Source organism: Glandiceps talaboti, chromosome 3 (assembly GCF_964340395.1).
Source record: "Glandiceps talaboti chromosome 3, keGlaTala1.1, whole genome shotgun sequence".
Lineage (NCBI taxonomy): Eukaryota > Metazoa > Hemichordata > Enteropneusta > Spengelidae > Glandiceps > Glandiceps talaboti.
In genome coordinates this window covers 473,433-499,713 of record NC_135551.1, presented here as the reverse complement: position 1 = coordinate 499,713, position 26,281 = coordinate 473,433, and the positions used below count along the sequence as shown (strand labels likewise).

General features: G+C 37.9%; 1 protein-coding gene across 2 annotated transcripts in view; it reads right to left on the bottom strand.

Moving 5' to 3' along the window:
* The window catches only part of LOC144432808 (intersectin-1-like), a 305,852-nt gene that overhangs the window by 2,341 nt on the left and 277,230 nt on the right, over positions 1–26,281 (bottom strand). For both annotated transcript variants that reach the window (XM_078121087.1, XM_078121088.1), the window contains 3 exons: positions 3,920–4,038; positions 3,415–3,497; positions 281–364 (listed from right to left, as the gene is read on the bottom strand). In XM_078121087.1, coding sequence (XP_077977213.1) covers positions 281–364; positions 3,415–3,497; positions 3,920–4,038 — 286 coding nt within the window. The remainder of the gene's footprint in view (positions 1–280; positions 365–3,414; positions 3,498–3,919; positions 4,039–26,281) is intronic.

The following is a 26,281-nucleotide window of genomic DNA, read 5'->3' as shown; positions in this document are numbered from 1 at the left end:
ACAGAGACACTTTTCCATGCCTGTAGTGCTACTCAGAAGTTCAGTTGTGCGAAAAACTAATGTCTACAGACTCCCCACCAAATATCAAGGCAATACACACACACACACACTTTGCCATGCCTATAACACTATTGGACCTTATCAGTTCAGTTGTGCTAAAAAAAACAGTATTTTATCATTCTCAGTACCAGGAGGCCACAATGGTTGGGTCTAAATGCAATATTTGATCTTGTTATAAAAATGAAGAGATATTGTACCCATATCTTGAAGTCAAACTTACCATTTCTATCAACAGGTTTGAGGTCTGCACCTTCCAATATAACAACCAGTAATCTACCAACACCCTGACTACGCTGTGCACGGGCTGAAATCAAAGAAATAGTTTATTACATGGTTTGCATGATAAGGTAAATCAAACAAGTTGCTGTAGAAGACATAGCCCCCATCCCTCTCAAACACTTTACTTCTGTGACTACTGTACGAAATTGATTATTTTTGGTTAGATTTTGACTGAATGTAAAGGTCAGTGTCAATATACACATACACATAGAAGGTCATATCTGACAATATAAGAACAGATACTTGTCAATGAATATATTGCAAGTGTTGTTTTGTTGTTGTTGAACTATTGTAGAAATGGTGGATTTTTACACCAAATAGGCCCCATTCAATACGAAATGATATACAATATAACAAGTCATTGAGAATGACATAGTCCCCCGCTATAATTGGGTTTTAAGGAATTATCACTACTCTGATCACGCAACAATATTTGTGAACCTAAAACAAACAGACTTAGATATGTTGTGTGTGCTTGTTGGACATGGAATATGCCTCCAACAATAAAGGATTGGTTGGGTATGGGGGATCATATCACGATGAAAATGGAGTCTGAGTTATGGCTTTGGACATGGAAAATTCACAAACAAAATGGCTGCCAGGCAGCCATATTGGATCGTATCACAACGAAAATGGATATGCACATGTATGTCATAGAACACTGTCCTAATACCAACTTTGAATGAGATCTGTTTAAGCATGTCTGAGTTATGGCTTTGGACATGGAAAATTTACAAACAAAATGGCTGGCAGGCAGCCATATTGGATCGTATCACGACAAAAATGGATATACACATGTATGTCATAGAACACTGTCCTAATACCAACTTTGGATGAGATCTGTTCAAGCATGTCTGAGTTATGACTTTGGATATGAAAATTCGAAACAAAATGGCTACCAGGCAGCCATATTGGATCGTATCACAATGAAAATGGATATGCACATGTATGTCATAGAAAACTGTCCTAATACCAACTTTAAATGAGATTTGTTCAAGCATGTCTGAGTTATGGCTTTGGACATGAAAATTCACAAACAAAATGGCTGCTAGGCGGCCATATTGGATCGTATCATGACAACAATAAATATGCACATGTATGTCATAGAACACTGTCCTAATACCAACTTTGAATGAGATCTGTTAAAGCATGTCTGAGTTATGGCTTTAGACAGGAAAAATTCGCAAACAAAATGGTTGCTAGGCGGCCATATTGGATCGTATCATAAAACAAATTGACGTGCATATGTATGCCATAGTATGATGCCCCTGTACCAAGTTTGAAAAAAATCGGTCCAGGCATCTCCAAGAAACAGCTGCGGACGGACGGACGGACAGACGGAACCCAATCCATAAGTCCCTGTTCCGGACTTCGTCCGCGGGGACTAACCAGCAACATGTCATACTTAAATACATGTACTGCAAAATGTACACATAGCACAATATGCAAGAAATGACTTGATTATGGTAATATTGACCATGAAGGTCTAGGTGATGGGAAATGGTCAAGGTCCTAAAAGAAAGATTGCTCCCCCCCCTAACTTTAATTACTTTATAACTTTATTTGCCATATGCTAACAAAGCATTGGAAATTAATTTTTCACATGAGCTCATGAAAAAACAAAACAGGAATAAAATTAAGAATATAAAAGAATGACACAACAGACATTAAAACACACACGATACTAAAATACAATATTAAGACAAGTTATAATAAAACAGGCGGTAGATGTCTATGTTCGGTTTAAAATATGGATCACAGATGGATAAAAACTCTTCCTAAAACATTCTGTTCTTGTTATATGGGGCTTTTTGATAAGGCAGAAGTAGACACTTGCATGTCTTAAATGGCTCACAAAGGGTGTTGCATCAGTTTGGCTGCCATTCAGTAAAACGTGATACGAGCACCAAAAAAAAATGCTTGTCTATAGTTCTCTTCTTTTGTTTTAACTGTTTAAATCATGTTTAAATATGATTTAAAAGAAATCTACAACAAATAAATACAACAAAGTGTCTTTCATAGGCAAGAAATGGCTGGATTTTGATAACTAACTCTGAATGTAAAGGTCAAGGTCAAAAGTCAATATCTTAAAAGATAGCTTGGATCTGATGATATAAGGGTGGCCACTACTTGAGTAAAGTCTCTAATGAGTATGTATAATAGTTTTGGAGTTATGCAGTAAATATTATTAGCCCCCAAAGGGCAAAGCCTGACGAGGGGCTACTACATTGGATCCTGCCATCCGTCCTTCCGTGTCCACCTGTATCTCCAATATGCATGTGCCAATTTCAACCAAACCTGGTACAATTGTATAGAGGGCATATGCATGTCACTTTGGTTTTTCAACCCTCATGACATCAGCGAAATGGTGGCCATATATGTCGCAATAATCACACTTTGCCCATTAACTCTTGAAGTTTAACAGATAGAGACCTCATTCAAGTGTCTTCACCCATGTTATCAATCATAAGCTTTTTAATGGCACATTGACCTTTGACCTTGACCACCATCTTCGAGGTCAAATAGCCATATTATTCAACCAAACCTTGTACAAATGTCAGATGCTATAGTCTGCATATACACATCACTTCGTTTCACAACTGCCCACTTGCCAAATCGCAAAATGCGAGTAAAATCTGCATTGGCGAGAATATTTTTGCTACAATTAGCCAAACTTGCGAAGCCAATTTAGAATAGGGCACTAGAAAATCTATGCGTAATGCTTGTGGTTTCATTGTCGCAACGTTCTTGAACGATACATAACGTGCGAACCAGATGAAGAGCATGGTGTAGAGAACGGTAAATTCACGTAATGCATTTGATATGGTAACGAAGCTCAAAAAGTAAAACTTTCAGTTTTAGTGAGAATGAAATGGTGACGTGGCAGTTTGAATTTATCTAAGTTTTCAGCATAGACTGTGCAACGATATGGTCTATTTGATCATCGCTTCACTCGTGTGGGAAGATGCTTCGCCTTAATGGCCATTCTATCGATGGAAACGCTTTCGCACCACGTCTGTTACGATGTGACAAGGGGTATTGGGAACAGGGGATTGATGTTGATCAAAAACTTACCTTGGTGTGCTTTTTCTCTTTTCTTTTTTTCTGTTTCTATAAATACTGTGGTTGCGTCTTCAATTTTATTCAACCATTTGGTTCTGTAATGTATCAATATCACAGTTTTTTGCATTTCTCCGTGGGTTGGCAGGTTTACATGCAACATGACAGTGCATTGCATCTTGGGTAATGTGAGGATATAAATTAAATTGAATTGACAGATGCAGTGGAAGCATCAACTATAGTTACGCCAATGACTTTCATTCGCTACAAAATTCATATCAGTTCAAATATCGCTCTATATCTCTTGTAATTTTTTTTTTTTTTTATATCTGTCACATGTTTGTGTACAAATCAATGACATATATATAATTTTCATCTACTTTGTTCCAAAATTGTAACAATTTGTGAAATACAAAATTATATCCTTAACCAAAACAACACATCATTCTTAATGAAAATGATAAATTCTTTGCTGTCTGCATGTGACAATTTTGGAATTCAAGATATGGCTGCCACCTACCTTGCTGCTGCAGACTCTGTTTTCAGAGCATACACTTTATCAATATGTGATAGATTAAATGTGTTTTCATCATTCTTGTCACTTGGAATTTTCACGCTGATTTCATTTAAAAATAATGGCTGAAAATTTTAAAAAAAATTAATAACACTCATGCTGCAAAATGACCCAATTCATAAGAAGTGTAGTACCAGTTGTACAGGTTGCAGTTCAAACAGGGTTTTATATGAAATGATGGGTACCAGTTGTACAGGGTTTTAAACACAGACAAGTAAGAAACAGATTTTCAACGGGGCATTATTCCAAGGTGTTAATAGGGGGACTATGAGCTCAATCATCGTCTTGGGTAGGCTGCAAGGGTCTCTTTTGTTTCAAACATATGTCGAAAGTTACAGAATAACTCATGAGTTTCTCTTCGTGAACCACAGTGTTTGTTTTTCTATATCATGTCATTGGTAAAGGTCAAAGGTCCAAATGTGTAATCTTTGAGGGGAGGAAAATTTTGGCGAAACATGCTTGAAAATCGAGCGAGATTTAGTTGAGTTATTGCCTTTTAAAACTTACTTGTTTGGAACGGTCATATTTATGATTAAATAATGAGTATAGTTGAGTGAAAAATGCAAAAATATAGAAAGAGTTATGCACTGAACAACAAAATCTGACCGACAATAGGTCAAGTTGTGTTCTATGGCACAGTGTAGTAAGTCACGTTCTGGGATCTTCATTCTACTCACTGGGATTTTTGTCAGAAAAGTAGATACTTCATTCCGTAGTCATAACATTTCCGACATTTACACAAGGGTTTATGCAGCTTGTGTGTGTACTTTGACATGGCGAGTTCGAGATGTCATGTATAAACTGTACATTGGTATTGTAATGATATGATCATTAATACATGAGATCATTCTGACAATGACATCATCACCATCATATGTGTATGTCAACATTATGTTAATAAAGTCATATAGTTGCAATAGTACAACGCGACGTCCTGAGCCTCACTGAATATAACAAGTATGTTCAAATTTATCACGAAATTCTAATCGAATGGCATCAGATACATATAATTTTGGTTGATTGAAATCATAATGATTTTGCTGATAAGGGAATAGTTGTTATTTGTTAACAACAATGTGGAAACAAGTGGAAACCCGGGAGTAGGAACAACGCGTTCACAGGTTTAAGTATGGATTACATTTATTCTGTATGCCAATACAATATCCTGGTAAAATGACAAATAAACAACTTATTTATTACATGTACATGACTGTGTATTTATGGTTATGGTGTTTTTTTAATTTATGTGAGAATATGTTGAACCCAGGCAGATTCACATGTTTGAAAGTTATTTTCATGACAGTAGAGTAATGTTTACTCGAGACTACTGTTTGGACAATGGAAGAGGACCCATTGTTAATCTGTGTCTACTTGTCTGTGGTTTAAATGAATGTATGGTACCAGTTGTACAGGTTACAGTTCAAACAGGGCTTTATATGAAATGAATTTGAAGCTGGCAATACAGTTATTACAATATGAAGAAAGACCCAAAATCACACATTCTAAACATTTACTATTATAAACAAGATCAAACAATAATTTGTGCAAGTTTCATAATGCTGCAAATATGGGTAGCAACACTTATTATGGTGTCTAAGCAGTGTGTGAACTTAAGGGAAAATGACTACTGGTCATAAGAACCGACATGTAGCAAATGCTGCTGGTCCTTAAGGAAAACTGCTGGTCCATACTCAATGCAGTTCATGTTCACGACCTGTATCTACACCCCCCCCCCCCCATTTACAGATTAAATGATTTTGAACTTTAATATGATACAGCATATCTTTAGATATAAAAGTAAAAGAGAGTACAACGAATTGTTCACTATCCACTATTATTTCATAAAATTCCCACTCACAGTCAAAAAAATAACTTGGAAGTAAATTTTGGATTCCCAACCAAGTAATTTTTGACTCTGTGAGTAGAGATTTTCATTTGTAACTATGGACCCAGAGACTATGAATATTCATTCTCGCATAATCTGTTCCTATAGACTATAGTGGTCTGAGACTAAATGTATTCATTCCACCATAGAAATACAGATCCATAGACTGTAGATAATATCGGTGAATGTATCAATAAATCTACATTATCTGCAATCTCTAAGAGATCACAGTCCTCTCTTTCCTCTCTGTACGATTCACTAAATTCTGAATCACGATAATCCAAAGTCAGATTCATCGTCTGTTGCAACAGCTGATGTAGCTTTCCCACTCTTAGCGAATGTAGACCCACACATTCATCATAGCAGAAAGTTTTATCGCATAACTATCCCTCTTGAAAACTGTGTATTTGCTTTATTTCAATTTCCATCCACACAGTGACACGGAGTGTTTTAATCTTCCTTCAGTCTTTACAAATATGTAATGAAATCGAAGCCCCCCCCCCATAAAGCCCTACTCGTATACCCTACCATGGTGTATTGAGTATCGTCTCTGACCATGATGAAGACAACTATGGCTAAGCATGTCTTACAGTGCGAGTTTTTTTGACGTGGGAACGTGATATGGTAACTGTACTATAATGTGTCATCCACTATGTATCCGTGTTTGGCATGATGCAGTAATTTTCCAGATACAACGATGGCAACAAAAATGCAACATTTCTAAGTCTACACGTTGATTACAACATGACAGGATGCACATTATCATATGCATCAAATTGAAAGCAATCAGACTACGCATTTTTTACTGTTTTTACAAAAAAACAAACCCTATCGTACTGAAGGTATTTTACGAAGTGTACCAGCCTTCTTTATTAGTTAAAACGCCGTTTTCGTATGTTTTCCGTCAGTTTGTTTTGATCGTGGCAACAGACATGGGGAACTCCGGTAAATTGATCGGGAAACCCGCTAACATTTACCGGATTTAATACCAGCCTTTAAAAAACAGTGTATGTTTCGTCTTCTTCTTCGGAAGCTCATTGCCACCTTCTAAATATCGCCACATACTTTATAAATGCAACGTGGAACTGTCTCAAACACGTTAAAAGTTTCATACACTTCGAACAGTAAACTTTACAACAATGATTACATGATTACGATATCATGGCGGAAAAAGACGCATGCGCTTAATGCGTAAAATGAGTGTGAATGTCTAAGACGTTCTGATTAGACGCTGTATGCTACGTCATGTAGACATGATATCAACATTGGCAACAACACGTAGCGAGCTAGCTCTGTGTCGCTTGACTTGAACGAGATGTCGAGAGTAAAATAGGTAACACAAGATCAGATTCATGTAGGTGAAATTGGATATATCTTTGAATAAATGTTATTATTTACTCCAAATTTCAATCGGTCATAAGGACCGATACGTTGTTGTAATTCTGAAAAACTGTCGGTCCGAACGGAAATCTGTTGGTCTCGGGCCGAAGGACCGGCGTTAATTTCACACGCTGTGTCTAAGTGTTCATGGTGGCTAGAAGTAAGTATCATATATTATAAATTGCATGGTTTATTCACTGTATTTTCATTTTACTGTTAGGCATGTATAACTCACTGTGTTTTTATTTTACTGTTAGGCATGTATAACTCACTGTGTTTTGATTTTACTGTTAGGCATGGATAATTCACAGTATTTTTATTTTACTGTTGGCATGTATAACTCACTGTGTTTTCATTTTGCTGTTGGCATGGATAATTCACAGTATTTTTATTTTACTGTTGGCATGTATAACTCAGTGTATTTTCATTTTACTGTTGGCATGGATAATTCACAGTATATTTATTTTACTTTTGGCATGGATAATTCACAGTATTTTTATTTTACTGTTGGCATGTATAACTCACTGTGTTTTGATTTTACTGTTAGGCAGGTATAACTCACTGTGTTTTGATTTTACTGTTAGGCATGTATAACTCACTGTGTTTTTATTTTACTGTTAGACATGTATAACTCACTGTGTTTTGATTTTACTGTTAGGCATGGATAATTCACTGTATTTTCATTTTACTGTTGGCATGTATAACTCACTGTGTTTTGATTTTACTGTTAGGCATGTATAACTCACTGTGTTTTTATTTTACTGTTAGACATGTATAACTCACTGTGTTTTGATTTTACTGTTAGGCATGGATAATTCACAGTATTTTTATTTTACTGTTGGCATGTATAACTCACTGTGTTTTGATTTTACTGTTAGGCATGTATAACTCACTGTGTTTTGATTTTACTGTTAGGCATGTATAACTCACTGTGTTTTGATTTTACTGTTAGGCATGTATAACTCACTGTGTTTTGATTTTACTGTTAGGCATGGATAATTTACTGTATTTTGATTTTACTGTTAGGCATGTATAACTCACTGTGTTTTTATTTTACTGTTAGGCATGGATAATTCACAGTATTTTTATTTTACTTTTGGCATGTATAACTCACCGTGTTTTCATTTTACTGTTAGGCATGGATAATTCACAGTATTTTTATTTTACTTTTGGCATGGATAATTCACAGTATTTTTATTTTACTGTTGGCATGTATAAATCACTGTTTTCATTTTACTGTTAGGCATGGATAATTCACAGTATTTTCATTTTACTGTTAGGCATGTACAACTCACTTGTTTTCATTTTACTGTTAGGCATGGATAATTCAAAGTATTTTCATCTTCCTGTTAGGCACGGATAACACAGTATTCTTATTTTACTGTTGGCATATATAACTCACTGTGTTTTTATTTTACTGTTAGGCATGGGATAACTACGTAAGGAAGGTTATTATTTAGGGATGAAAAGTCTGTGTGTGTGTCTGTATCACCCTTTTCTAAAAACCGACTGGCTCAATTCAAACGAAATTTTGTATATGTGTTCTGTAGGGTAATGGCAAGAACTGATTAGGTTTTGATAAACACCCATGAATATTAATGAGCAATTTACATAATTAATGGTTTTCAGTAATTAGGCTACATCTTAAGAGCGCACACGTCAAATTCAATATAACTTGGTACGTCCTGAAAATATTATCGATATAGCTTTTAGTTTTAATAAGTTATTGGCATATTTCGGTAATTGGACGCCATGGCCACACAAACGAAAGTTGTTGTTTCTGGTCAGGAAACGTTGCCTAAAATGGTGTGATGACGCAAATTTGTTTGTTAATTGTTCATGTATTAGTTCTGCAGTTGTCTTCCCTGAAGTAGCAATTGATGTACAAATGTAGGGAGAGTTATTTTGTGTTTCCCTTGGATCTGCAGTCTGCATTGGCTGGACAAACATGAGAAAAAAGAAGATTGAGGTGGGGTATTTAAGTGATGCAAACTCACCAGAAAACAATTCTTTTTTTTTTCTTGGCCTTAAAATAGGTTTACAATGGGCAAGGAGTTCACAAACAGGTGAAATATTTATCATTGTTTCAATTTCGTCAAATATGGACATATCATTTTCAAATTTCACACACTAATGTGCAGATGAATAAAGAGAAATCGTGTCTTTTTAGATTTTCGATTAGAAGTTTAGGAAGTATTATATTGACCTCAAATCGTCTCCTTTTTACCGTGTAGTTTTCCGATTTCTCTCGATAACAAACTACCACTGTTTGTTGCAAGGCTTGTAATCGTTTATCTAGCTTGGTATCTCAGGAAATAAATACACTCTCACTCTTATCAAGTGTAATAATCTATAATTTATACAAGACTTTGAGAAGCGAGTACAAAACATTGATCAAGAAGAAAAAACAACCATGTTGTGACAATAAAATTTCAGAGTTCAATAAAGCAGCACAAGACAAGGATAGTAGAATTTTTTGGGGTTTTATCAGACAAACCAGGGTTTCTATCCCGTCCTCCATTAGTTCACTTGAATGGTTTGAGTTTTTCAAATCTTTATTTAATCCAGGTACTAATACGATTATTCTGATCATTGGAAACTTTTTGAATATACCGTGGCAAGTTTTGAGAGTGGAGATTTTTCTTCTGCCCACAATGATCTGGATTCTGATGACATATTGAATTATCCTATCACAGAGGAGGAAGTGGAAATAAGTATTAAAAATTTGAAAAAAGGAAAATCACCTGGTCCTGATGGTATCCCTCCAGAATTTTATAACCATTGTTGTCAAAATTTAAGTGGCATACTCTGTCATTTATTCAACACTCAGTTTGGGGAATTTTCCTACGGCCTGGTCAGAGGGCATTATTTTCCTGATTCACAAAAAAGGATCATGACAGACAGCAAGTAATTATCATGGAATATCGTTACTATCGATTATAAGTAAAATATTTACAAGAATATTGTATAATAGGCTTTGTAAATGGGATGAGATATTTGAATACAGAAGAGAAGAACAAGCTGGTTTCAGAGCGGGGTACACTACTGTAGACAATATTTTCATTATACACACTCTCATTCAGAAGTACCTGACTACCAAACGGGGTAGATTCTACTGTGCATTTTTTGACTTCAAAAAGGCATTTGATAGGGTCGATCGGGTAGATATGTTTTTCAAACTAGATAATGCGGGTGTCAAGGGAAATATGTATCGAATATTGTACTCTATGAGTATGTACAGCAAGGTAAAAGCCTGTGTTTTAACACCCTCAGGACTAACAGAATTTTTCAACTGCCCAGTAGGGGTTAGGCAAGGTTGTATTCTGTCCCCTTTTCTCTTCTCCTTTTTTATTAATGATTTGCATGAAGAGCTTAGCTCTGATCATATCCGTGGTAATGATGTTGGGTGTTCAATTGGTTTGCTCCAACTGTTTTATCTTCTTTTTGCCGACGACCTAGTTTTCATGTCATATAATGCAATTGGAATACAAAGACTGCTCTCTAAACTTAACCAGATTTAAACTGAATGCCTTCTGTAAGGGCAAAAGTTTTGAGATTGTCGTTCCTACAGACAATTGTTGGAATACAACAGAACATATGCAATAAGTTATTTTTTCTCATTGATTGCTATTTGCCCATTGCTGTTAGTGATCTCCTGGCCAACGACAAAATGTAATGTGAAGCTTTATAGAACGTTGTAGCATAGCACTCACTGTAGAAAGAGTTTTAATGGCCAAAAACAAAATTTTTTCTGGTCAGCACCCATCACTTAAAGTACCCCCTTCCCGCATTATTTTTTTCTTCCGTAAACCAATTCAGTCTGCAGATGAAAGGGAAAACACAAAAGTAATTCTCCCTACATTAATTGTCACCAGTGAAGACAACTGCAAAACTAATCATGAACTAGCCTATGACATATGCCCCACATACACACTTGCTGTACAGTACTAAATAAAAAGAACAGTAACTGCAATGATAAGTAGATCGATTAACATTTGTTGAGAATGTAAAAAAATAATTGCATCGTCGCACCACTTTAGACAACATTTCCCTTATGGGAGGCATTCAGTTTAAATAAAATTTAAGTAAGCTGTTGGTTTTTCCGATTTAGGTCATGTAACGGCAGTGGCTTGGTGGCTGTAAAAAAGTGGACACAAACACTTATGTTATGTTATCTACATATTAGTAATTTCCAATACTTAAGAGTGTGAGATGGCATAGCTTGTGGTGTACAACATTTCTAGCATTGGTACCTGTCCGTATAGTACACATTTTTTGGGACACATCTGGTTCTGGTAATCAGACCCAACTTATGCTACCTCTACCAACTATTAGCATATTGGGGTAATTGAAGATTTGCTTATTAAATTTTTGATCTGGATGACATGCTCAGTGTGGACTTCGGAATGTCACACACAGCACAGTGTAGACTAAACTTATACTACAGCCGTACGGCAACACTTCCTACTGTAATGAATTAAAAGTAGTCCATTGCAAACGTATTTGATTTGAGAGATCAAAATGGCGTACCTCACATGGTGGGATGCTGAAGTGTTATTTTTACTCGATGGACTTTGTTCAGTTAACAATGGCCAGTGATTTTTTGCGTTCTAACGCAATAGTCTCCATCTAACATTTTCGTTGAAACAAAAGTCATCATCAAAACATGCAAAGCTGTACGATTACTTACCGAATGCTTTGAATATCACTGACAAGGTTGGCACGAAGGCCGTGGGATGTGCTGGTAACCTGACAATGCATGTACAACTAACCAGCTAACGACCGCTGAGGGCAGCCTTTAATTTCCTTGGCATACATGTATGCGACATGTGTGATGTACAATACCGAAAACTATTAATTACGTAAATTGCTCATTAATATTTGTGGGATGTTTACCAAAATCTAATTAGTTTTTGCCATTACCCTACAAAACATGTGTATGAAATTTTGTTCGAATTGATGCAGCCGTTTTTTCCAAAATGATGACAGTCACACACACACACACACACACACACAGACATTTATGCCCTAATATCTTTCCTTACGGAAGGAAAAAAGTACTGTGATAAGTACAAATTGGAAGTAAATCTTAGTAAAACCAAGGTTATAGTGTTTAGAAATGGTGGGTATTAAAGAATTATGAAAAATGGTTTTATGGAAAACAAACAATTGAAACTATTTCATACTATGTGTATTTAGGCTTGAAACTGTCTTCCCATGGCATCTGGACACAGGCTCAAGAACAATTGGCTGACCAAGCATCTACAGCAATGCATGCTCTAATGATCAACCTCGGAAATTGGGCCAATTCCACTGTGTTTTAAAATTTTTGACACCAAGATTCTGCCGATTTTGCACCACGGAAGTGAGATATGGGGTTATCATGAAGGGCAAGCCATTGAAAATGTTCATATTAAGTTTTGTAAATTTTTACTTTCATCACAGAAATCATATATCCATGTAGCAGTACATGGAGAGTTAGGCCATCAACTTTAAGAGCATTACAGTTGGTTAAAATAGTTAAATATTCGCTCAGAATTCTAAACATGAGTCAAAGCCATTATGTCATACATTGCTATCATTTACAGTGTACATTAGCAAATGCCAACAAAGAATGTTGGGTGAAAAAACTTAAATCAATTCTATTTATGTACGGTTTTGCTGAAATATGGTACAATCAAGGGGTTGGAGATGAAAACTTGTTTGAAATCAATTTCCGTCAATGCTGTCTGGATATTGATTTTCAGAACTTGTGTGATATTGTTGGTTCATTTGATAGGTTGCGTAGCTATAAGTATTTAAAACAGATTTAACCCTAGAGTCCTACCTTACGATTCAGATGAAACCTATCTTTTGTTTAACTTTATTAGCTCCGCTGTCAGCGAAAGCTGAAAGTGTAGCTTTAGGTATAGGTTGTATAGAGTATAGAGTGTATAGGTGAATCATAGGTGTCCGTCAAACTTTTATATTTTAGGGTAGCTTACTTAGATTTGTTAATTTCAAGTCAGCACCTCTTCTCTTCTATTTTTTATGTTTTTTTTTGGAAATTTGAAAAAAAAATGAATATGTTAATGAGCATTATGACGGACGCCATATTGGAAATCAGTCCGTGAGACTTTAGGTAAAGTGCAACTTTTCAAAAGACACTATTGACGTCAAACAAGCAATGTAATATGTGCTATAGTCTTAATTCTACGCATTGTGCGCCCAAATGACAAATATTTGTTTGAAAAAGGGTTGTAAACTTCAAATCCAATTCTCCACCCCTCCTACAGAATGGTTCATTCCAGTATATGCACCTCATGCTGAGCCATACATTACAGTGCAGTGGTAACATCGTCTGAGAAATCGCTGCGTTCAGTGTCATTATTCATAGAATTGTTCTTTTCGAGTGAAAACTTGTCTTGAATTGTATAACTCTAACAAATGAAGACATGTCAAGTTATATTTTGAAAGTTGTATCGCTAGTTTGAGACGATTTTCACACGTACTATCGGGGCTTACTTGGACTTGGACCTTACTCCAGTTCATCGGGAAGTTTAGCCAGCCCGATAATTCTTTCTGGTTTAGTTTACAACACTTTTGATCACACAGATTTTGTTGTTGTGATGAAAAGAAATTAAAAAAAAGATCACGTGTTACCACTGTAACCAGGAGGGTCTATGCTGTAATGTATGGCAAGGGTTCGACATACACGCTGGTCCGCTATCCTGTGAGTCTAGTAACTTTCTGTAAGGACCAGTAAAGGTTACTAAAATGCCCATTGCAGGTAGTCCAACGGGATAGTGACTTTTCGATAGGTATATCAGGGAGCTCAGAATTCAAACCACCGGAATATGATGAATTCACGGTCATAGTAAAATTCATTTGATTTTTAATTTGCTATTTTGACCAACTTCGGTTGTCTATTCGCGATAAAATTATGATTAGTTTGGAAACGGGGTAGATTTTCTATGATTCCGTGTCATAAAAGCATGTGTTGTGTAGTTTTCGAAAAGCACACCCGGTGGGAAAGTCGCCCAATAGGCGATCTCGCGCCATTGCTGTACTACGTGGCACTTTATTCTGGCGGGGTGTCTCTTGAAAACGGGAATAGCGAAGGGTGAGCCAATCAAGTGAGACCTTTCAAATGTAGCTAATATTATAGCCAATAAAATTAGTTGTACGATGATATGTGTATAGGTTATTGACGAGCTCCCTTTGTAAAAACGCTGTACAAATTGGATGTCAGCGTTCGCCCAGGCCCGGCCACGTTCAACGGAACTAAGTGAAGCTCAATCATAACAATGGTGGCTGTCAAAATCGAAGACGCAATTTGACCGTGTTGTTATTTCAGTGAGTTTATTCAGCAAGAAAACAACGTGTTCTATGTTTTTGTACTTCCTACATGATGTGATGATCATTTTTTTTTACCGGTACAACTTACAGCCTGCAATGAAACTGCTAACTTAGTTAGTAACACTGACACGATTCCGTGTTCCGTGTTCATGTTTTGGGGCACATTTCTAAATACGTGAAACCAGTTATTGAATGTGTAGTGGATATTGATATTCAGTTTGAAAAATTAAAATCCTGAACTTTATTTTGCGAACGGTTTTGTCATTTCTTAGTAATTATAGGGCCGACTGTATCACGTTTAACGTTTATGTCAACCCGGAAGTACATAGACGCAAAAATAGACGAAGTGACTTGTACATGTAATTAGTAACAAAATTTTGCTGTAACTGCTGGTAACCTTCAAATTTATTTATTTTTATGTTGTAAATACATTCTAATATGCACTAAGGACAACACTATAAAGACTTGCTCTATGGGAAGGTAATTTTTTGTCTTTTAAAAATGCAATAGTTAGATCAATGTGTACCAGAAATGTTATGTAGTATTTAAGCTCGAAATAAGACCACGTAACATCTTATTACTCCCCCCCCCCCCAATTAAGACAAACTACTCACAGAAAGCAACAAAAAAAGAGAAGAAGCTCCAAAACATAAAAAAGAGAATAAAATTACAGTAAGGAGTTGATGATGCACAAACAACTACAAAGAAATAGACAGTTCAATTACAACACAGGGTTTGAAATAAATATGGGGTTTGGAAAAGTGAATTGGAAGTAGAGCAAAAACTAAGAGAGATGAAGAGCCTAAGTGAACAAGCGAAAGCACTTAAAGATAGGACCACCAATTTTTTTGCAGGACTACTACGTTATCAATTTTACTAGTCCTGTGGGATAGTGACTTTTTTACTCCAGTGTCGAACCCTGTTGGCTGAGAATGACTCTCTTTCGGGTACTTGGGGATTGTCGCCGTAGGGAAACTAAGATGGCGATTAATACATTTCTTCCCTATATAGATATCTACTACAACTAGTACAAGTTGAATGTTGTTGACTTGGTAAATTTGTTAGAAAATTGAAATTCAAATTGCCTCAAAATTATTTTAGATCCCTAGTTTATTTCATTCATCATTAACATTTTCCAGGGTTAAAGCTGTAAGACACTGGAATTATTTATAGCCAACCTCAAAATCCTCTTTTTTTTCTTTTTCTTGTGTGCATTTCCCAGTCATTTTTTTCCTGAGATTTTGTGCAATTTTTCATAACAGTAGATTTTTGTTATAAAATGGTGACTATGGTATAAAAGTACAATACATTACCAACTTCTGTGTAAAATGTGTTTTATAGTGAGACATCATATGAAACCACTAACCACTTTATTGCATCCCTAAAACAAAACTGCATAGTGAAGAGCTGAAGATCTGAACCACTTCTACATGTCACCAAAGTAAAAAATGAAATTAAAAAAAAACCAGCGGAGCTATTCTGACCGATAGGTCGCTTGTTAAAGTTTAAAGTTTCTGCTCACAGTCTTATGATTGACCAGATAAACTGAATGTCTTCCGTAAGGGCAAAGTTTTGAGATTGTCGTTCCTACAGACAGTTGTTGGAATACAACAGAACATATGTAATAAGTTATTTTTTCTCATTGATTGCTATTTGCTCATTGCTGTTAGTGATCTCCTGGCCAACCACAACATGTACTGTGACATTTGTTAAGAATGTAAAAAAATAAATAAGCACATCGTCGTACCACTTTAGACAACGTTTCCTGGCAAGAAACTATTTTTTCCTTTTTAGTGGCCTACATAATTTATTAAAACTAAAAGGTACATCAATAATATTTCAATAATATTTTCAGGACAAGTGCGCTTTGGTATTGCAAATGCATGTATCAAATTATATTGAATTCGAAGTGTGTATTCTTGAGATATAGCCAATTACTGAAAACCATTAATTATGTAAATTTCTCGTTAATATTCTTGAGATGTTTACCGAAACCTAATCAGTTCTTGTCACTACCCTACAGAACACATGCAATAAATTTTGTTTGACTTGAGCCAGTTGTGTTTTAGAAAATGGTGATAACGTCGCACCACTTTAGACGACATTTCCTGACGAGAAACTACTTTTTTCTTTTTTGTAGCCAATCGAAAATATGCCAACACAAAGACAGGTTATGTCCAGTGTGCCTGGATACCATTGAAGATGAGAAACACTTTATATTTGTTTGTCCTCTTTATGAAGATATCTATATAGACAAGCCATTATCTGATAATAAATTTTTGAGGTTTATGAACAATCAAAATCCCACTGTTATAAGAAACTGTGGAAGATATTTATTTTATGCTTTTGAAAAAAGAACACTATTTTTACAAGACGTTGAATAAGCACAAAAAATGTTTTCAATTGTTAACTTTTGTATTGAATCTCCTATATTATGTTTTGTATTATATATTAGCTGTACCTTTGACCTTAGACGTTATCATGATTTCTCTTTTTTCGAGACCATACAGTGAGCCAGTGGCCAAAGTACTCATTGATTAATAAAACATTATTAATTATATTATTATTATAATTTATACCAAAATGTATTGGTCAAAATATGGAAAATAGACCAAGCCTAGCCTACGAAGAAATTTTTGTGAGAATGTATCAACAATGGTGACCTATACATTGACCTCTATATAATTAGTGTACAGTGAGGGCGTGCCACTCAACAAAATCCTGACAATTTTCCCGTACTAATTAAAGGAATGCTAATGAGTTGCGCTGTGAGGCTGCACTCAACCTGCTCTCCTGATCTAGCTTAAAATTTTACCCGTTTTTGAGAACTTTCCGTGAAATCACTGTTCTTATTAGTTTTATGAATATCCTGTGATACCTTTGGACCTATCAGAAGAAGTTTTTTTAAAGTTTAGTTGGTAGTTTTCTGCAGATTTACTTGCTGGGTTTTGTTGTTGCTGCCCTGGAAAGTCTTCTGCTGACCTTACACCTGGTAAGTATGGCTTCATTAATATACACAAGAGCTGCCTTAATTAGTATCAAGAATGGAGTACTCAACAATCGTGCATTGTCTAGAGTTAACTGCAACACCTGGAATCAGCTGAAGACACTTAATATATGCAGGACGTGGCCAACCAAAAGAGGATGTGCCAGTGGAACAAAAAAGAAACAACTTCTTCCTGTAATGATCACTCATCAGACCAAAGTGATTACAAATGCACAGATGGAACAGAATAACAACATACACCAAAACAAAAGCAACCTGATGAACATTCCACTGCTGAAAGGGACAAATCATCACCCCAGGACCATCTCATTTGCATTATTCAATGCACAAGCCATGAAGTCAAAGATAACATCACTATGTGACTTTGTAACTGAAAAACAACTTGATGTTATTTCTATAACTAAAACCTGGCTAACTGGTAACTCTGGTGATAATCACGCCATCTCTGAACTCAGAAGTACCTTACCTGATCATAATTTATATCACGTACCTTGCAAAAGTAAAGGTGGTGGAGTTGGTGTCCTATTACGAAAGGGATTCAGTGTCACAGTTAATAAATCGTCAACTCAGTATAACTCATTTGAACATACTGATCTTACAATTAGCTCAAAGTCTACCACAGTACGCCTGATCACACTATACCGCCCACCCCCATCAAAGAAGAACAAGTTGACAACATCATTGTTCCTTAGCCGATTCTCCTCCCTGATTGAAACATTAACAAATAGAAATTATACCAGCTTACCGTGCAGGATAATTTTGGTTATTCTCCTAATCCGGAGTGAGTGGAGCGAGTTGAAATAGCTGTATTCCCTTGACCTTCGGGTGAACGTAGCCCTTCAAAGTAACCTTTAACCTTTGACCTGAATAATAAATCACACCTAGCAATGCACACTGGGAAATCCCCCCATGAACGCCATCTTTGAAAGCAACAAACACTTAATAAAAAACATAACAGGGAGGGAGGGAGGGAGCTATTTCAACTCGCTCCACTCACTCCGGATTAGGAGAATAACCAAAATTATCCTACGCGGTAAGCTGGTATAATTTCTATTTATTCTCCCAATCCTCCGTTCATTACACTCGTTTTCAATAGCTGATTTTGAAGCAACAAAACTGGAAATAAAGTTTGCACTTACTTTAGTGAGTTATTGCATCCATAACATTCACATCCAATGAAGAAACATCACACTTATAGTGTTTAGCAAAAGTTCTTGCTGAAGCCCAATTAGCTAGCCCAAAAATCTGACTGGTTGATGCTCCCTTGAAATGTAGAGCACTGGTGACTGCCGCTCTTGTGGAATGAGCTGTAAATTCCTTACCAATTCCAGCCCGTCGTAGTATTACTCGAATCCAACGACCAATAGTAGCTGGCATCACTGGTTTCCCCGTAGCATAACTGACGAACAGCCTAGTGTTTGACTTGCGTAAATTCTTAGTCCGTTCCATATAGGCAAACAAATAATATACCACACAAATTCGCCTGTCCTTCTTGAAGGCGGGTAAAAGTAAAGTCTTTCTACTTCTGGATGGCCTGTCTGTTTTCGCCAGACCACCAGGCAACAACATAGCAGAACCCTTTGCAACAGAAATGTTTCCTGCTTGCAGAGAAGCAATATCAGAACAGCGACCTGCTGTACATAATGCAACTAACATGACCGTTTTAAAAGTTAATAACTTCACAGTTAATTCCTTTGCTGGAGACATCTTGCGAAGACATTCCAATACTTGCTTAACGTTCCAAACTAAACTATATTTGGGTTTCGGAGGCCGAGAAACAAAGACTCCTCTCATAAATTGTGTAACAAGTGGGTGACTACCCAGACGATATCCCTCAACTGGCATATGCACAGATGAAATTGCTGAACGATAAACGTTCAAAGACCGATACTCTAACTTTCTGTCATACAAATCCACTAGGAATTCCAACACTACTGATACAGATGCTGAAATAGGATTTTCTTTCTGCAATCTACACCAATCACTCCAGCGACGCCATGCTGACTCATATTGTTTAGCTGTGCCTTGTCGTATGGACTGCAGGACCACTCTTGACACACGTTCTGAAATGCCTCTGGCTCTGAGGGTACTCCTGAGAGCGGCCACATGGCTAGAGAGATCTGTCCTTCTAGTGGGTGAGTCTCCAGCGTTACTGGGTTGGTCAGTAGTTGCGGATACTGAGGGAGTAGTAATGGCTGTGCTGCTAGTAGAGACAGAAGGTCCGCATACCACGGTTGGGCTACCCATGGTGGTGCTACCAATACAAGTTTTGCCTGATCCTGTCGCACTTTGTGTAGTACTCTTGGCAGAAGGCAAAATGGTGGGAACGCATACCCGCGAAGATGGTTCCATGGTATGGAGAAAGCATCCACTTTCCAAGCCTGAGGGTCTGGTTTCCAGGCCACATAACATGGGAACTGATTGTTGAGCCTTGTTGCAAATAGATCCACTTGTGGTGTCAGATTCATCTGTGATAATGCCACTTGAAGGATGTGTGGTTGTAACTGCCACTCTAGGTTGTCTCTGAAGTGACGTGACAGGTGATCCGCCTTTATGTTGGTGTGACCCGGTCTGTGACTTGCGATGAGGAGAATGTTCCGTGCTAAACACCATTTCCACATGTCCGTTGCTATCTGATTCAGAGACCAAGAGTGGGTGCCCCCTAAACGGTTGATGTACGCTACTGTTGTGGCATTGTCGCTCTGAATCTCTATACAAAGATCTTGGAGGTGATTGGCTAGACTTTTCAGTCCCAGATATGCAGCAAGCAATTCCAACTGATTTATGTGAAGTAGTCTTTCCTCTGGACTCCACTGACCTTGTGCAGTGTTGTTGTTGTAGAGGGCTCCCCAACCCATATTGGATGCATCCGTCTGAATAGTAAGCTCTGGCCGGCACGGGAGAATACTTTTCCCGTTCCAAGCCTCCAGGCAATCTACCCACCATTGTAGTTCTGACTTTGCTTCCTGTGATAACCTCACCTTTGTGTCGTAGGACTTTGTCTTTGTGAGGCCTGAAATCTGGTCCCTCTGCAGTGCTCTGTAATGTAGTGGTGCAGTGGTTATCGCATCCAGTGCTGCAGTCATTCGACCCAGACATTGTGCCAGACTTCTTACTGATACCACAGATTGGTTTGAGTAGCTCCGTGCAGTTTGCCCTCAGCCGTGACAACTGCTCTGGGAGACTGATTGTCATCTGGACTGAGTCGAAAATCATTCCCAAAAACTGTACTCGTTGCTGTGGAACAATCTTCGATTTCTCCCAATTGATAAGAAACCCCAGGTTCTCTAAAATATCTGTGGCAGTTTTGACATTGTGCTTGCATATGGTCAATGTCTCGCCCAAAACAAGGAGGTCGTCTATGTAAATCACACAACGGATACCCTGACGACGTAGGTAAGCTACTACAGGTTTTAACAGCTTTGTGAACACTCTTGGTGCACTTGCAATACCAAATGGGAGGACTGCGAATTCGTACAGAGTCTCCTTCCAAATGAAACGAAAATACTTGCGATGATTTATGAAAATCGGTACTGTGAAGTAGGCATCCTTGAGGTCGACCGTTGCCATGAAGTCGTCCTTGCGAAGAAGACTTTTGACATGCTGGATGCCCTCCATCTTGAAATGTTGGTAAAGTATAAACTTGTTTAACGGCCTGAGATTGAACACTGGGCGCCACCCCCCTGAAACCTTGGGTACTAGAAACACTGTAGAGACGAACTGGCCTGCTGTGTAGCTGACTGCATGTATTGCCCCTTTTGCTATCAATGACTGAACCTCTGAGTCTATGAGTTGTACTTGTGCCTGCGGCACTCTTGTTACTGGGTGATGACTCTGTGCAGGAACTGACAACAGCTCTAAATGGTAGCCCTGTACTGTCTCTAGTATCCAAGGGTCTGAAGTGACACCCTGCCACTTTTGAGTAAACTGTGTTAGACGGCCTCCTACTTGTGGAAAACTGACCTTTAGAGTCAGGTCAGTCCTTCTTTCCTTGAAAGGAATTATCAAATTTTGTAAACTTGTTACCTCCCTGCTTATTGAAGTCACGGTTGTACTTGCCTCTGTTACCACCATAGATTTGTTGATGAAAATAGGGCTTGCTATACTTAGTAGAGTAATTACGTGTATTACCTCGTTTACGTTGGTAACCACTTCCTGATGACTTTGTCATTTCACGTGCCACGTTGTGAGCTTGTTTGGCTTTCTTAGCTTCGGACAATGGTTCATCTCCATACAGTGTGTTACCAGTTGGTTCCAGGTTCTTCATAGATGCATATGAATAGGGCAAAATATCATTGAAGACTTTCTGTCTTGCCATCTGTAAACCATGAAAAGCACTACCAAAAAGAGAAACACTATGTTGAATGGCAGGAAGTATTACTTTCATATCCAAATTTATACCCTCATGATGAGCCTGTAAGATTTCCAATAGTGGTAATTGTGCAAACAGTAAGCTTTCAGAAGCCTTGAAGAAACGATTATCATGTGTCACCAAGTTCTTGGTATTGTACTGCTTCCCCCATTGAGTAGCAAGGTGGTCGGGTATTTTAGGAGGAGTAAGTATGCTCTCTTGTTCTTGGCAAACTACATACTGTAGTTGCATTTCCTTTCTATATTCTGTGGTAACTGTGTTAGTACGTTGTTGTTGGAACCAATCACATACCGACTTAGACAGACGGATACCACCATCTTTGCTATGAGGATTTTGAAATTCACACTCTGATGCACTAGACACAGTCTCAGAATCAGACTTCTTGGCTCTCTTAGCTTTCTTACCTCTGACAGTGGCAGACCTAGTACGTCTTCGTCTGTCTGTAGTTTGCAAATCCTCAGTAGAGGATACCTCATCAGTGACTGGACCATTTTCACTCTGTGCCTCTTCAGTGCATTTGTCTCTGTCACCCAAACGAGACCTAGGTCGTTGGCAGGCAGTGTAACCAGAGGTACACCCCCCTTGCACCTGAGAGGGGCCTGCTGGAGTTATATTAACTCCATTGTCAGCTTGTCCACCCAAAGAGTGGTTACTGCTCATAATACGGGATTGGTTAGCAGTCAACTGCTGCACAGACTCTACCAAACTGGAGAGCACTTGACCTAGTTGTCGCCCACTAAGTTGTGACATGTCGTCATGTGCAGTCGTGCACGTGGGTGCGACACTTGGACCCTTCTCAACATCGTTTTCCGCTCCGGTACTCATAACTATCTGCAAAATATAAAGAGAGGGGAAAAATGCATACTGCAATAGCCAACGAACCAACGTGGTTAGACGACAAACAAAGAAATTCAAACATATTTCTAACATATTTCAGGTATGAAAAGGAAAAGGGCAACGTTTGCATACATGTTACGTTGCGTTGTAAGTACCCACGTGGAAAAGACGTGGCGACAACGCACGTAAACAAGCAACACAAAAAAATATGGTGACAACAGGAAACCATGAAAATATTATAACCAAACACATAAAACCCCACTTGAGGTAGTCTGATAAAGGCGTAAGGACATTTATAAACCAAACAATGCGTAAAAGAAAGAATATTACTCACCGTAAGCACGGGAGCTCAGGCATATACGTCCACCCGCTACAAGCCGTAGAGAAAAGATGGCGTTCATGGGGGGATTTCCCAGTGTGCATTGCTAGGTGTGATTTATTATTCAGGTCAAAGGTTAAAGGTTACTTTGAAGGGCTACGTTCACCCGAAGGTCAAGGGAATACAGCTATTGAAAACGAGTGTAATGAACGGAGGATTGGGAGAATAACTGCTCCTGGCTACCTACTTATTGCGGGTGACTTTAACTTTCACATAGATGATGTAAAAAATCGTGAGGCATCACACTTCCTTGAGCTACTTGAATCCTCCAACCTTCAACAACATACTACGGAAACCACACATCGTTGTGGGCACACTCTTGATTTGATCATCTCACGCCAAACAGATAACCTCGTCTCAAGTACCACTATTCACAGAGGTCTTCCGTCTGATCATGATGCTGTGAGTTGTAATCTTGCTGTACCTCGTGTAAAGTCAACAAGGCGCAAAGTTTGTTATCGTAATTTCAAGAGCATCAACATGGCAGAAATGCGCAAAGACATTCAAGCATCACCTCTTGTCACAAGCCACACTTCCGATCTGACTACTATCATAAATCAATACAACACAACCTTGCACCAATATATTAATCACCATGCCCCAGAGAAGACTCGCACCATCACTTTAAGACCACATGCACCTTGGTACTCTGATGTAATTCATGCCGCCAAGCAAAAGAAGAGACAACTTGAAAGGAAATGGATGTCATCTGGACTTGAGATTGACAAACAGATCTTCAAAGAAGAATGTAAGGCATACCATCATATGATTGAGAGTGCTAAATCTACTTACCACTTGGACAGAATTGCTAACTGTGATCAGAAAAAACTTTTCAAGATTATTGACAAGATGCTGACTCCAGAAGATGACAGTACATTAACAGCTTCCGATTGCCCTGAAAAACTGGCAAACAAATTTGCTAACTACTTCGACAGTAAAATCAACAGTCTTAGAGAGGACCTTGATGAATTAGTAGTACCAACAGTGAACACTGTCAACTCCCGTACACCTATTGCCAAGAGACTCAGCGAATTCTCACCTGTGTCATCAGAGCTGGTCCGTAAGATAATTATGGATTCACCAAATAAACACTGTCAACTGGACCCTCTACCAACCTGGATGCTGAAGGAATGTATAGATGAACTTCTACCATCTATTATGGAAATCATCAATGCTTCATTGGCAAGTGGATGTGTTCCCAACTCATTCAAGACAGCCTTAATTACACCCATCATCAAATGACCCCAATGACCTCAAGAATTACAGACCAATATCAAACTTACCGTTCCCGTCAAAAGTTCTGGAGAAAGTAGTGGCACATGAACTTCATCATCACCTACAAAGCAATGACCTATATGCAAAGATGCAGTCTGCATACCGTAAACACCACAGTACAGAAACCGCTATCATTCGTGTTTATAATGATATTCTTCATGCTATTGATGGACACCAAGATGTTATACTTGTCCTATTAGATCTGTCTGCAGCATTTGACACGATTGACCATCAAATCTTAATAGACAGAATGCATAAGCGGTTTGGGATAGATGGCACAGTACTCTCCTGGTTTAGGTCATACCTCCAGCATCAAACACAACATGTAACAGTAAACAATGCAAAGTCTGCCTGTCACAGCCTAAACTTTGGAGTCCCACAGGGATCAGTTCTAGGTCCCATACTCTTTACCATGTATGTCGCACCCTTAGAGGATCTGATTTTACAACATAATCTAAACAGTATGATGTATGCTGATGACTCTCAACTTTACCAGATGATGAAACGATCACAACACATGAACACAGTCTCGAGTATTGAAGCATGCATTGCTGATATACGAACTTGGTATGCATCGAATAAATTAAAGCTAAATGACAGTAAAACAGAGATAATCCACTTCTCATCTAGATTCAGTAAAACCAATCCTGTACCATGTATCACAATTGGGGACAGCACTGTCAACACATCATCCACAACACGTGACCTTGGGGTTATACTTGACTCGGAACTTAGAATGACTTGTCATGTAAATAACATCTGCAGAGCAGCATCCCTAGCCATTCGAAAGATCGGCCAAATTAGAAAGTACCTCGACAATACCAGCACGTACCGAAAGACTAATCCATGCATTTGTTACCTCTAGGCTGGATTATTGCAATTCCATCCTCTATGGATTACCAGACAAAGAGATCAACAAACTTCAACGTGTGCAGAACACAGCTGCTAGACTTGTTGCCAAACTACGCAAATATGATCATGTCTCACCAGTATTACATAATCTTCATTGGTTACCTGTACGTCAACGTATTGCATACAAAATCTTGCTCGTCACCTACAAGGCTGTCAACAAACTGTCACCATCCTACATCATTGAACTAATACCCATACACAAGCCAACGCGTGCCTTACGTTCTAGTACTCATCTTACACTTGCCATGTTGCAACTACCACGTACGGAGATCGCGCCTTCTCTGTTGCCGGTCCTAAGTTATGGAACTCTCTCCCAATTCACATTAGGAGAGCGGTATCGATCGAAACATTCAAGTCCCAACTTAAGACATACTTGTTTGCAAACTTTTAGAACATACTTTACTTTTATAAGCAGTAATCAATATGTTTTGTTTTTTAGTGAATTTCAAGTTGTCGTTTTTTTTTTTTTTTTTTTTTTTCTCTTTCTCAGATTTGTAAAGCGCATTGAGGCTGTTGCGTAATGCGCTGATAAGAATTTATTATTATTATTATTATTATTATTATTATTATTATTAAAGGAGTGAGAAATAGTCTACATGCAATGAGTAGACAAACCGACTTGTAAACTCGTGGTGGGACAGACAGAAGTTCAACACACGCATGCTGATGGTTGTGTTAGGATTTGGAGCAGATGGTACGTCTGTCAGTCGAAAAATAGGAATGTATACACTTTACCCAGTGACGAAGTACGGCAATAATACCATATCACTTCACTGTATTAAAGTTGTTAAACTGTTACGATGCTTACCATGAAGTATGTAAACTTTCTGATGTGTAATTATAGCAAAGTTATGTGGGTCTGAATTTCATTTATTATTTGCCGTGGAAACAGGTGTGCATATCCCGGGTATTGTAGGGGATCA